Consider the following 14,840-nt stretch of genomic DNA (forward strand, 5'->3'; position numbering starts at 1 on the left):
CACAATTGAGAGCATTTAATTTGAATTTAAAAATATATGTTAAATACAAAATTTAACAGTACTTTAGAAAAAATATTAAAGGCATGTCAGCATTTTTCTGAGCACAAAAGTTGGACTTTTTATTTGCAGTATAACTCTCCCATTTAAAATCAGTGATAGGCCTGGCCAGGACAAACTGGAATGAAGTACTGGCAATTGAAATGGAACAAAGGACAGTCTTTTTTTATTATTATTCATTCATGGGATGAGGGCATCGCCGGCTAGGCAGCATTCATTCCCCATCCCTAATTGCCCAGAGGGCGGTTACGAATCAACCACATTGCTGTGGGTCTGCAGTCACATGTAGGCCAGTCCAGGTAAGGATGGCAGTTTCCTTCCCTAAAGGGCATTAGTGAACCAGATGGGTTTTTCCAACAATCAACAATGGATTCATGGTCATCATTAGACTCTCAGTTCCAGATATTTATTGAATTCAAATTCCACCATCTGCCATGGCGGGATTCGAACCCAGGTCCCCAGAACATTATCTGGGTCCCAGGGTTAACAGTCCAGCGATAATACCACTAGGCCATCACCTCCCATTTGAAGAGGGAAATGTTCAGACACAGTCAACGTAGAAGCTCACAATTGGAATAGGCAGGACAAACAAAGCTAGAGCTCTCTGTGTGAGAGAAGAGATTGAGATGAAGTGGCAAAAAAGATGTCAGATTGACAATAGAAATAAGAGCCAGGATGACTACAGAAAATTCAGGGGTCGGGGGAAGAGTAAAAGAAAATAAGAGAAGAAAACACAGATTATGAGAAGAAGCTGGCTGCTAATATAAAAAAGGGAACCCAATGGTTTTCTAAAGGCACACAAACAGCAAGAGAGGAGGGATAATTAGGGGCCAAAAAGGGGATCTGTGGATGGAGGCAGTGGGCATGGCTGTGATACTAAATGGCTAGTTTACATCTGAAGGTGCTGCAAAAGTCACAGTGAAGAAGGCGGCAACTGAAAGAATAGATGAACTAAAAAAAACATATACTGCAACATGGACTGAAAGTCCCCAAGATTGCATGGAGTTGTGGGCAAGGCAGAAATTGCAATGGTGATGGCCAAAATCATCCATCCTCCTGACAGGATGCCAAAGGACTGGAGAATTCCACGTTTTAAAAAAACCTTTCACAGGATGTGGAGGTTGCTGGATTGGCCAGTATTTACTGCTCATCCATGTTTGTCCTGGAAAGGTGCGCTACCTTCTCGAAGTGCTGCAGCCCATGTGAGGAAGGTACTCCCAGACTTCTGTGAGGAAGGGAGCTTTAAGAGGAGCCATTTTCTCATTTTCACAACCTATAATTTACACATATTTTATGTCTCTATCTCCCCTTTACCACACTAACACTCACTTTGTCCTTTGCTCTGGGTACCATGAAAATCTGTTTCACTCGCTCCTCTATCAATAGCATAAAACCATCATTTTTCAACCCCTTTCTGTTCTGAAGAAGTCATGTCAGACTCAAAACTTTCAATCTGTTTTGATCTCTACAGATGCTGCCAGAGCTGCTGAGCCTCTCAGTATTTTCTGTTTTTACATGCAGGACTTTAAGCTTTATAAATCAAGGCAGGGAGTATAAAAGTTAGGAAATTAATTTACAACCTTTAGAAAACATTGGTCCATCTCACTTGGAGTATTGTGTCTAATTCTGGTTACCATGTTTTAGTAAGCTTAAGAGGCTTGTAGCTAGGATGAAGAAAAAGGTTTGTTAACATAATTCCAGGGATGAGAGGAAGATAGATTTGAGAAGCCGGTGTAAGTCGCCTTAAGGGAAAAAAGTGCTAAGAGGAAATTTAATAAGGGAACTCAAAACCATGAGAGATCTGGACAGTACAGATAGGGAGAAGGGTTCCCTTTGGCAGCAGGATCAAGAACCACAGGACATTGATTTAGAGCCAGTCGCAAAAGAATCGAAGATGACATGCATAAACATGGTTCTTATGCAATAAGTGGTTGGGAGCTAGAATGCACTTACTGAGAAGGTGGTGAAGGCAGTTCAACTGTGACTTTCAAAATAGCATTTGAACAGAAAGGATTTACAAGGTTATCAGAAAAGGGCAGAGCAGTGGAACTAACTGAATCCTGCAGACAGGCAGCAAATAAACACAACAAGCCAAATAGCCTCCTTGTGACCTATAACCTTTTATGATTTTGCTTTTTAAATATGGAGCAGGGTCCTTTAATGCCTGTGTCTGTATACTGGACACCTATTGTGGCATTGAACTAGATAGAGCTTGCTCCATCATCCAAAAGAAATAAAGATAATTGTACCACTCATCATTGGGAAGAAAACTAACTAAACATTGGCACATCTTATCATTGTGCAGACATCCCTACTTGCTCGTATGTGGGCATAATCTGCACTAGCTATGCACTTAACCAGTACTCACTGCTTAGGCTCACATCTCACTGCTTACAGCAGTCATTTTGATTAAGTACAGAGCCTATAAGAACCTGTGGAACCATACCTACAGGAATCCAGGCCCTTGGGCGACCAAGGGTAAAAAGGAAGAAAGATATACTACTAAAAAAGGTAAACTTTGTTGAAGTAAAACAGCCACTTACCTGTCAGTTATTTCGACGTTTCTCACCTCCCACAAGGCTGAATAAAATGTGATCCCTGGTATAACCTTCAGATAAGTAAAAGGAAAATTCCTTTCCATAGATGCAGCAGTCATCTCATGCAAATCCAGATAAGGAAAGAACCGTCGACCATAAACATCTTGCAAAGGGGGTGTTATTAAGGATAAATAGTATTGGTTTCATTAAATATAATAACTGACTTTGTTTCTTTACTCAGGCATTACAGTTAAAGATTTCTTCAAGAGTCTAAGGTGAAAGACTCAAAATGAAGAAAATTGGCAAGGCTGAAAATAGTAGAAGGAAATCGAGTGAGCAATAGTTAGATGATGTCAAACTTGAGACTGTAAAAGCCTGTAAACTGTGACAGTAGGACTTTAAATAATCTTATGAAAGTACTTGCAAAGAATTAAATAGAACCAACAGTTTTTGATTTTATTACGAGGATCAAGTGAGTAGGAACAGTGTGTAGGTTAGCTGATTTTGAGTTTAGAAAGAACAAGGGAGGAAAATTCAGCAGCAACACAAATCAGTGTGAAAATATCAGAGAAAAAGGCATCAGAAGATGCAGGCAGAGCCACCAAATAGAACTTAGAAGCAACAGGGATTACCTAAAAGATGACAATTTTTTTCTCCTATGCAAGAGTCTCAGAAGTATTAGAAAAACAAGTCCAGATGTGCAAGGAACATTCAAGTAAAGAGACAAGTAAACAACATGGAACATATACACAGCAAAAGAACCCAGTCGATCAGGTACACCAGGGGCTAGAGCTTCCTGCATCATTCACAAAGTTTCTTAATGCTGATGATGGGTTAAAATGTCTCGAACCTTGCTATCTTGGCTAAAGAAATCTCTCCATCTGAGGTATCTAAAACTCCTGATTGACCACATCAGTTTGGAGTGCTATTGGCGCAGTGTACACAGGATAGTTAAAATTTTAACGACAGATTATGGTTAGACCATCAAACTACTGGGGAAAGGATATATTTTAGCAAATACAAAATTAGAACAATATTTCAGATCTAGCTAGCAAGACGTTTTGAAAAAAAAAAGGATACATGCAACTCCTGCTCCCAATGCACAAACATTGCCAATGATCGATGCTTCCGGAATGAAAATTGCAATGGCAAGTAAAATGAATGGGAGGTAAATCAATTTGATAGTTGTTATAAAGACAATGTACTTCATAGGGGACAGAAATACAGACATCCCCACGCAGGCAAAAACGAGTGTAGTAAATCCCTGAATTTCTTTTAGGTTATGCAGTCCAAAAATCATTGAACCAATGAGGACATAGATGATTCCAGTCAGAACTGTAAACAGGAGAGTGAGGTATGCGTACTTTACTGTTCCGATGCTCTTCTCCATAGCACCACCGAAATACCACAGCATAAGAACATTGCACACCAGCGCGCTCATACTCTTATGGATGAACACATAACTAAACAACTTGTACACTGTAGTTAAACAAAAAGAAATAGATGTTAGTGATAAATATACAACGTAGTTTTTAAACAATTGAACAGGTAGTGCAGAACTTAACTTGTGATATCAGTGCTGCTGAAATTTAAATCAATGAATACGGCAACTAATGCCATAACAAAGGCGATGTGGTCTGACTTCCCCTGACTATCCTGCCCTACAACGGAGCCACTAAATTTCAGGTACACTCCCCTGAAGAAGCTGTAATTGAAATCTCCTGCCAGAAATGTAGAGCTCTGTCTAGACAGAAATAAAGTAGGAGCAGAATGTTAATCTGACTGGTTGCCACTCTTCAGACAATCAGGTCAGTCAGGTCTGGGGAAGTATCCCAGCACAACAGTCGAGCGTTGGGTTTCATATAGCCTTGCCCTCTATATATACACCACATACCCAGCTTAAAGTCTTCCTAAAGGTAAAAAAAAAGTGCACTTGCAAAAGTGTACTGAAAACACTAGAAATAAGAAAGGTCACTACAATAGTAAGATCAAAAACAGAAAAATAGCTCATTTTCGTACAATCTTTTCTTCTCCAAATTTGTGGAAAGAAAAATGAAAACCTACCATCATGTACCTAAACTGTCCATTTAGGGCAAGAAAGCAGATTTTTACTACTCTGGCCTTATTCAATATTCCAGTTCCAAGATCAAGAGGTAGACAAATCACCATCATTTCCCTAATGTTGTTGCATCCATTCAGGTTAACAAAAACATACCAGGGTCCAGCTTGAGCTGCTGTCTTAGGCTTCAGACAAGACCAGAATAAAGTTTATCTGCAATAACTATGTGGTTGGAGAGCTGACATTCACTGCTTATGTTCACATGAAGAATGGTACTCGGTTAACAAAATCATCATTTATAGAACCTTTATGTCATGCAAAGCAATTGGCTTCCAGTTGCTAGGCTGGGTAAGGGCAAAGTGGAATTTCATTTTTAAATAATACTACTGGATACATGAATAAGCTACAGGAGCAAAGTGACACACATAGGTTCTGTCTGCCTGCTCAGCTGGCGTGTGAAAGATTTTATCACAGTATCCAACAATGAGTAGGGTATTTTGCCCAGTGTGCTAGTAAACTTTATGCATCATTCAACACAATCAAAATTCTAATTGGTCATTTGACGCCTACAAAACAAGTGAACATATTTCAAAAGTAATTAATTGGCTGTGAAATGCTTGGCAGACTCCAGTGATCATGACAGGGAGAACTTGAACGTTAATTACAAGGGTCTTGTGGCAGAGTCAATAGATGTGAAGCTGGAAAAGCACAGCAGGTCAGACAGCCGAAACCCTTTGTCAGGACTGGGGAAGGGGAGGGGAGCACAGAAGTAAATGGAGGGGTTGGGGCTGGGGGGGGGGGGGGGGGGGCAGGGAAGGGTAGGTGGGATGGTGATAGGTGGATGCAAGTAGGGGGTTATTGTGAATAGTCAGTGGGAAGGCTAGAGTGGATAGATGAGTAGGAAGACGGACAGGTTAGGTCATTTCAGGGAGGCGAGGAGGGGGAGGAGGGATTTTGAAGCTGGTGAAGTCAATATTGAGGCCATTGGGCTGTAAGCTCCCAAGGCAAACTATCAGGTGTTGTTCCTCCAGTTTATGTTTGGCCTCACTCTGAGACTGCAGGAGGCCAAGGACGGACATGTTGCCAATAAAGTGGAGAGTGAATTAAAATGGACGGCAACTGGAAGGTTGTGTTGGTTGGTGCGTGCAGAGCACAGATGCTCCGCAAACTGGTCCTCGAGTCTGTGTTTGGTCTCCCAGATATAGAGATACCATACCAGGAGCAACAGATGCAATAGTTAAGGTTGGATGAAGGGCAGGTGAATCTCTGCCAGATCTGGAAAGATTGTTTGGGGCCTTGGACGGAGGTGAGAAGGGAGGTGTAGGGACAGGTGTTGCACCCCTTGAGGTTGCAGGGAAAGGTACTGGGCGTGGGGAAGTTGGAGGAGAGTGTAGAGCTGACGAGGGAGTCGTGAAATGAACGGTCCCTGTGGAAAGCAGACCGGAGTGGGGGGGAAGGAAACATCCTTTTGGTGGTGGGGTCTGATTGTAGGTGGCGGAAATGTCAGAGCATGATGCATTGGATTTGGAGGTTTGGAGGATGTGGTACATGAGGATAAAGGGACTCTATCTTTATTGTTGTTGGGGGAGGGGGTTTGAGGGCAGAAATGCAGGAAATGGTGGAGATGCGGTTGAAACAGAGATGGGGAAATTACGCTCCCTAAAGTAGGAGGATATCTGGAATGTCCTGGATTAAATGCCTCATCGTGGGAGCAGATGCAGTGGAGGCGGAGGAATTGAGAGTATGGGATAACATTTTTACAGGAGGTGGGTGAGAAGAGGTGTAGCCAAGGTAGTTGTGGGAGTCAGTAGGTTTGAAATGCATGTCAGTGGTGAGGCGGTTTCCAGAGACGGAGACGGAGAGGTCCAGGAAGGGGAGGGAGGTGTCAGAAATGGTCCAAGTGAATTTGAGGGTGGGGTGGAAGGTGTTGGCGAAGTTGATGAACTGCTCGAGCTCCTCGTGGGAGCACGAGGCACACCAATGGAGTCATCAATATTGCAGAGAAAGAGGTGAGGGATGATGCCGGTGTTGTTGTGGAAGAGGGACTGTTCCTCGAATCCTACAAAGAGGCAGGCTAGCTCGGGCCCATTTGAGTGCCTAACGCCACTCCTTCAGTTTGTAGGAAGTGGCAGGAATCAAAAGAAAAATTGTGAAGAGCGAGGACCAATTCTGCCAGCAAAATGAGAGTGTCAGTGAATGGTGACCGGTTGGGCCTACAGGAAAGGAAGAACCGGAGGGCTTTTAAGCTCTCCGTATGGGGGATACAGGTATAAGGGGACTGTAAGTCCATGGTGAAGATGAGGTGTTGGGGGCCAAGGAATTGAAAACTTTGGAAAAGGTGGAGGGCAAGGGTTGTGTCATGAATGTAGGTAGGGAGTTCCTGGACCAATGGGGAAAGAATGGAGTCAGGGTAAGAGGAGATGAGCTCGGTGGGGCAAGAGCAGGCAGAGACAATGGGTCAACCAGGGCAGTTGGATTTATGGATTTTGGGAAGGAGATAGAAACAGGTGGTGCAGGGTTGGAGAACTATCAGGTTGGAGGCTATGGATGGGAGATCTCCTGAAGTGATGAAGTTGTTTATGGTCTGGGAGATGATGGCTTGGTGATCAGAGGTGGGGTCATGATCAAGGGGATGGTAGAAGGAGGTGTCAGAGAGTTGGCGTCTGGCCTCAGAGATGTAGAGGTCAGTTCACCATACTACGACCGTGCCTCCCTTATCAGCGGGTTTAGTTGTAAGGTTGGGGTTGGAGCGAAGGGAGTGGAGGGCTACACGTTCCGATGGGGAGAGGTTGGAGTAAGTGAGAGGGATGGACAAATCCAAGTGATTGATGTCACGGCAGCAGTTTGAGATGAAGAGGTTGAGGGAGGATAGAAGGCCAGGAGGGGTGTCGGGATGGAGTTTGCTGGAGGCGGGAGAAGGGGTCATTAGCGGGTGGGTTTAATTCCCGTTCAAGGAAATAGATGTGGAGGTGGCAGAAAAAGAGCTCGACATCATGACATGCGTGGAACATGTTGGTGTGTGGTCACAGGGGAATGAAGGTGAGTTTTTTGCTGAGGACTAACCATTCAACCTCAGTGAGGGGGAGGTCTAGGGGTATGGTTAAAATCCGGCAGGGCTTGGAGCTGGGGCCAGGAGTGGGGGGCAAAGACTTCATCCAGAGTGGGTGTGCACGCAGGAGCAGTCACGTGGGCAGAAGTAACCCAGTCGCCAATGATGTCAGCAGTTATGTGGACTTCAATGTCGGCAGAAACAGCAGTTACATGGTTTTCAATGTCAGCGGAAGCGGTGATCACGCGATCTATAGGAGTGATTGCAGCATCTGCATCGTCAATGGCGTCAGGCTGATCCCACAGAAAGTCGGAGATGCAGTTAGGATGCTGAATGATTGAGGAGGTCCATGTCTGGTGGTAAGTATGACAGAGTTTGGCATACTTATGGTCTTTGATGTCTGATAGAGTGGAGAAAAAGCATTTGTTGAGGGTGTGGATCCTTCTGAGAACAAAGAACAGTTGAGGTGCCCTGCAGGTCTGGGAGAGAGAGGCCCTGAGCTTGGGCAAGGCCGAATGCTGGGAGAAAAGATGTCGACGAATGGCAGAGCGCGTGGAGCTGAGAATCCGCAGGGAGAATCATTTCTAGAGGCACTGTTGATAACAATTGTCATGGTTGGGTCCAAATTGTGAAGGTCTGAACATTATTTGGTGTCCATGGGGGAGCGAGCCAGTTGTGTAGACAGGCACCGAGGAAGGAGACCTGACAGTAGTAGCGAGATTGCTTCAGAATGTGGTTGAAGAGCTTCAGGGCAGAGGAGACAACTGGGGGGTTGCAGTGGCAGAGAGACTCACTGAGCTCTCTTCGGAGGGAGGATGAAAACTTCTTCAAGGTGGGCATCCTTAGAAGAGACTTCACAGTGTTGGTTATCAGCGATTTGGAGACAGTAAGGACTCCAGATGCTGGAAGCCAGAGTCAATAGATGTGAAGCTGGAAATGCACAGCAGGTCAGACAGCATTCGAGGAGCAGGAAAGTCAATGTTTCGGGCCAAAACCCTTTGTAAGGACTGGGGAGAGGGAGGGGAGCACAGAAGTAAATAGAGGGAGGGAGGTGGGGCTGGGAGAAGGGTAGGTGGGATGGTGATAGGTGGATGCAGGTAGGGAGTTATTGTGAATAGTCAGTGGGAAGCCTGGAGTGGACAGGTGAGTAGGAAGATGGATAGATGAGGTCAGGTCAGGGAAGCGAGGAGGAGGGGGAGGACTGGACATGGGCTAAGGCTGGGGATGGCGGGATTTTGAAGCTGGAGAAGTCAATATTGAGGCCCTGGGCTGTAAGCTCCCAAGGCAAAATATCAGGGGTTGTTCCTTCAGTTTACGTTTGGCCTCACTCTGACAGTGGAGGAGGCCAAGGATGGACATGTTGCTAAGGGAGTGGGAGAGGGAATTAAAATGGATGGCAGCTGGAAGATTGGGTTGGTTGGTGTGTGCAGAGTGCAGATGCTCCACAAACTGGTCCTCAAGTCTGTGTGTTGTCTCCCCGATACAGAGAGACCATATTGGGAGCAATGGATACAATAGATCAGGTTGGATGAAGGGCAGGTGAAACTCTGCCGGATCTGGCTTCAAATCCCATTGTTGCAGATCTGTGTCATAACATGTTTGAATAAGTTCATAAAAATCTATGAATGAACATTAGTTCTTCCTTCCTTGAAATTTTAAAGGAATTTTCCTGTTTCATTGATTCTCAGTTTATGGTTTCCATACAGCTGAGGCAGCATTTGGGTGATCAGAGGCAACCACATTTCAACTCCTAAAATCTCAGCTGAAGAGCTCTTGCGGTGCAGTGGCAGTATCCTCGCCTCTGAGTCAGGAGACCCAGCTTCAAGTCATACCTGCACTACATGTGTTGTCAAACACATCTGGGCAGATTGATTAAAAATGCCTGAAATTGCAGATATTTTTATTTTCCAAGACTGTGCATGGTTCCATGCAAGAACACAAGAACTAACAGCTGGAGTGGTTCAAGTGACCCTTCATGCTTGCTTCACCATTGAACAGGACCATGATCAATCTTTTACCATTATTTCACCTTCCTGCACAATCCCTTTGTACCCAGAACTCCAGTGACCTTTGTCTCAAATACGTAAAACAATTGCTTTCTGAGGCAGAGAACAGCAAAAATTCACAACCATTTGAACAAAGAAATTCCTCTTCATCTCAGTCCTCAGTGACCAGCCTATTCATCATTAGCAATCATCCATTACCGAGTATGATTGACCACCTAGGAAAGGCAGAGGACGTCTTTTAACATGGGAATACTGTTGCACATCAGTAGACACACGGTCCTTGACGGAAGATAGATTCCATTCCATTGACAAGCCAACCTCAGTGACTGGGGATCTCCCTACTATTGAAGCCGTTGATATTGCACAAGGGTCTTTTGCTAGGAACACTGTTAAGAATTTGTTTTGGGTTGTACTTTGTCTTTTCCTTCCCTGTGACTTTACCATCATGGTGCCCCTGCCAGAAGTTGAGAACTCTTGATGGCATCACTCTCAGGATCAACAAAACACTCAAGCCTCTCTACTGCAGCAAGGTGGCAATCCATGGAAAGCCCATTATTCTGGGATTGTGACACTGTGTTCTTGATCCTGAAAGAATGTCTCAGCAATTTTTAATACCTAATTAGTATTTGCTCAGCTGAGTATTGTGCTTCAACTTCTGTGCAATCATAAATCTTGTAAATGAGCCTGACTACTATATTTAGCTTCAACTGCACAACCTGACTTATCAGTGTTTTCCAATTTTCAGAGGAGTGTGCTTAGAGTCTAGCCACGGATCAGCGATAAACATCCCGATACTCCAGCGCAGTATAGGGGAAGGTGGGCATGGTTGGACATGCCTTGTTTCAATGAGACGTTAAGCCAAGCTCCCATCTACCCTTCTCAGAAGTGATTGTAAAAGACTCCATGGCACTGTTTTAACTTCTTTCTAACGCCCTCAGCAACATTTATCCCTCAACCTACATCATTTTAACAGATTATCTGGTAATAATGTGATGACTAATTATGTAATTATGTTTTTGGGACCTGACTGTGTGAAAGTTGGCTGCCCGGTTTTCTACATTACATCAGTAAGTTATTAGTTGTAAAATAAGTTTGGACATCCTGAGGTCATGAAAGGCATTATATAAATGCAAATTTTTGTTTTCATTCTTTTTTGGGGATCTCTTACAACCTCTAATGCAATAAAATTATAATCAGAAACCCTTGACATGCTTCTTCCATTCAGAGCAGATATAAAGAAGTACATTTCTGATTTCAGGATATGGCAATGCATGTATGCTCTTTGCTTCCCTTAGTGAGCAGTGTTTCTTTCTTCCCCCAATGTGGCTCCCACATTCCTGGATTTTATTCAACATTGAGACTAAACTTCTGCATTGGATACACTGGAAGACTCAGCTGCTATGTCACTGATCCTAATTTTAAAAGTAATTTTGATCAGCGTTAAACCCTTTCACCAACGCACCCTGTCCCCTCACTGCTATTCCCTGCCAAGCCTGTAATTGACCTACTAGTGTAAATAGCTATTCAGCTTTAGTTACAGTCTGTTTCCTGGCCAGGAATGTACCCCATCTGAGCAGAATCACTTTCTGCATGACTTTTGGATCTAAAAGCGACCTCCACTTTGTCACTTAATTTTTCTGCCCCACCCATCTCCTGTATCTTCATCTCCACAGAAATGCCTTAGTTGGTGCTTCTACCTTCTGTAAACCTAAGCCTAGCCAAAACTCTGCAGCCTATATTTTAACTCTTGTCATATTCATCCAGCACCCCTGTATTTGCTGACCTACACTGGCTCCCAGTTAAGCTGTACCTCAATTTTAAAATTCTCATCCTGGTTTTAAAATCCCTCCACAGCCTCATCCCTGCCTATCTTTACAGTCCCATAAACTTCAGAGATGTCTGAACACTTCCAATTCTGATCCTTTGCATGTTCCAGATTTAAATTACTCCATTATTGGTATCTTTGCCTTTAATTGCCAAAGCTCTAAGTTCTACACTTTCCTCACTAACCTCTTTACCTCCCTTCTCTCCTATAAGATGCACCTTAAAAACTCTGTTTGATCAAGCTTTTGGTCATATGCTGTAATATCTCATTATGTTACTTGGTGTCAGATTTTGTTTGATAAGGTTCCCATGAATCGTCTTGGAACATTTTACTGTGCTAACGGTTCTATATACATACCAGTTTTTTGTTTAACAGAGATAGAGGATCAGATGATAATGACATGGACTGAGGACTGAATAGCCTCTTTCCATGTGGCAGTTTGTGAGATTCTAACATATTCACCTCTTTCTCCATCATATGTAGACCCTTAGGGATCAAGGAGCCACTCTGGTTCGCTGGGTTCTGAGATGGTCAGTAAGTCCAGAGCAGATACTGCCACATGTAGAATATTGGCACTCGAAGAGTAGGTAGGAAGGGGTGTTTGGACATTTAGACATACGCTCCAATGCCTTGACTTATCTCTGCATACTCACAACAAACAACCTCAGTGGGCTCATTGCATTCCCAAATAAAAAATTTGCAATTTTGTTTGTGGCAAGCCAGGGTGTCCCAGTGTCAGTGAATGTGTCTGGCCCTTTCATGTATGCTTTGAGGGTTCTTTTTCCCTTGTCTTCCTGAGAGTCTCCTGCCACAACTGATTTCAGGTCAGTTGCTTTGGGAGTCTGATGTTAGACATTCAAATAACATGGTCTGCTCAGCAGAGCTAATTTTAAGCGATTGGTATCTCAATGCTGGGCAAATTAGCTTGGGAAAAGACGCTGCTGTTGTATTGTCTTTCTTGCCAATGGATTTGGAGCATCTTGCAAAGGCATTATTGGTGATAATTCTCCAGTGCTTTGAGATACCTACTGTAGATTGTGCAAGTTTCTGAAACCTATGAAAAAACAAAAATCACTGCTGCTCGGTAAATCATGACCTTAGTCTTGGGTTTTAGATCCTCACCCTCAAATACCCTTTCCCTCAGGTGGCTGAAAACTGAGCAGGTACAACGGAGCTGATGGTGAATTTTGTCAATATTTGCTTTTGTCAAAGGAAGTCTCCCATGATATGAAAATTGTCCACATATTTCAAGTTCTCACCATTGCTCTTAATCCATCTTATGTGGAACGCGCAGGCAGTTGTTTGGGAGGAATTTTGTTGTAGGAACTGACTGGAAGAGGAACTCTGTTTTTCAGGTGTTCAGTGAAAGGTGTATTTTCTCATCTGCTTCAAAAGAAGGAAGTAATAACGACCCAGAGCTCATCAAAAATGGTCGTGATGTTCCATTCCACATCAAGACAATGTTTTCTACATTGGCCATACTACAGGTCCTAAATGGTTTTCTGATATTATGTGATAGTCAAAGTATCACAACAGTCCACTGCAGTCATGACACACTTTATTCCCTTGCTGAGTCTGTGTCTGGTTCAACTGGTTTTACAGCTTCAGCCTGTTCTCATCCAGGGGTCACATACATATCCATACAACTCTATGTACAGACTATGCTAATGTCTCACATCAACATGCATTAACTCATCACATACCTATATCCATCTTCCAAATGTTTTGAGGATTGGGGAATATCACAGATTCTTATAGCTTCGGTAGGGGCTATTCGGCCCATTGTGCCAATGCCAGTGCCAGCGCCGGCAACCCAAGGTCATCTCACCTAGCATCTTTCTCCCTTTAACCAGGCACATTGATCCTCCTCAAATAAAGATCTAATGCCCTGTTGAAGGCCTCAACTGCCCTGGAACAATCTCAGGCACAGCATTCCATACCTTAACCACTCAGACGTGGAAAGATATTTCCTCATGCCTTCACTGCCATAATCACTGCACGGCTTGGATATTCCACACCACTCAAGTGCATAGAGCCTGACTCATCAGACCCTTCTAACACTGACCATTGCTATGTCCAGCATGACTCCCCTTCCCCCTTACCTTGCAAGCGGCTGGTGAAGTGGCCCAGGGTGAAGGTGTGCTCATCGAACATCTTGTACCTGCAGGTCAGGTAGAACATGATCCACCCGAGCAGGGCTGTGGAGACGGTGGCACAGGGCAGCACGGGGATCACCGACTTCACCATCCGCACCAGGCTGGGCGGTGGAGCATGCTGCTGTTGCTGTTGCTGTAGCTGCTGCTGCTGCTGTTGCTGTAGCTGCTGCAGCTGCTGCTGTTGTTGGTGATGATGGTGGTGGTGGTGGTGGTGGTGATGATGGCCAGGAGCATGAGGAGATTGCACCTCGCTCCTGTCCGCCATGGCCCGCTGGCTCCGGAGATTCGGTGCGAAGACGAAGAGGAGGAAGAGGAGGAAGAGGAGGAAGAGGCGGCGGCAGCGGCGGGCCGGGTCGGGCAGGGCAGAGCTGGTAGCGGGCGCTGCCTCCGGCGGCAGGCGAGCACTAATTTACAGCCCGGCTTCACAGGCCCCAAAGTGACGCAGCGCGCATGCGCGCCTGGCCTCGGTGCTGCCCGTTGTCATGGCAACCAGCCACTGTCCTCCCAAGACAACTGCAAACTTCAAATATTGTTCTACTTTAGATCATGGCACCACTATGTAACTCTATTGACATTATCTCATCAGTTGTTGAAACACGATTATTTTAATTCTGAAATATGTTTTCTTCCTGCTCCTTTCTAACTTGTTGCTAGGCCCAAATAGAAAGATAGACCTGGCATTCCTTTAACAAAATAAAGAACTGGAGATGCTGGAAATCTGAAACAAAAACAGAAATTGCCGGAGAATCTCGGCAGTTCTGGCATCATCTGTGGAGAGACAGCACAGTTCGTGTTTCGTGTCCAAACAAAGAACTGCAGATGCTGGAAATCTGATCCTTTACAGCCAACTTAAGTGCTTTTTAAAGTGTGGCCGCTAATGTGAGATTGAAACGTCAGCAAACAGTATGTGCACAGCAAACTCCCACAAACACAAATATGGTAATAATGAAATAATCTTTTTTTCCTGATGTTAATTCAACTACGTACGTTGCCCAGGACACTGGGGACAACTCTGCTCTTTGAGACAGTGCCTTGGGATCATTCACATCCAAATGAGGTGAGGATCTCTCGGTTTAATGGCCCATAGAGTTGTACAACACAGAAACAGACCATACAGTCCAACTTGTCCATGCCAACCAGATATTCTAAAT

General features: G+C 44.3%; 1 protein-coding gene across 2 annotated transcripts in view; it reads right to left on the bottom strand.

Annotated features, from left to right (window-relative positions):
• rhbdd2 (rhomboid domain containing 2) overlaps positions 1 to 14,110 on the bottom strand; it is a 55,800-nt gene extending 41,690 nt beyond the window's left edge. For both annotated transcript variants that reach the window (XM_020516730.2, XM_048612768.1), the window contains exons 1-3: positions 13,636 to 14,110; positions 3,675 to 4,073; positions 2,601 to 2,757 (exon numbers count right to left, since the gene is read on the bottom strand). In XM_020516730.2, the coding sequence (XP_020372319.1) occupies positions 2,601 to 2,757; positions 3,675 to 4,073; positions 13,636 to 13,954 (875 nt within the window). In that variant the 5' untranslated portion in view covers positions 13,955 to 14,110. The remainder of the gene's footprint in view (positions 1 to 2,600; positions 2,758 to 3,674; positions 4,074 to 13,635) is intronic.
• Positions 14,111 to 14,840: the final 730 nt, after the last annotated feature.

This window comes from Rhincodon typus, chromosome 26, assembly GCF_021869965.1.
Source record: "Rhincodon typus isolate 14 chromosome 26, sRhiTyp1.1, whole genome shotgun sequence".
In the NCBI taxonomy this organism is placed as follows: Eukaryota; Metazoa; Chordata; class Chondrichthyes; order Orectolobiformes; family Rhincodontidae; genus Rhincodon; species Rhincodon typus.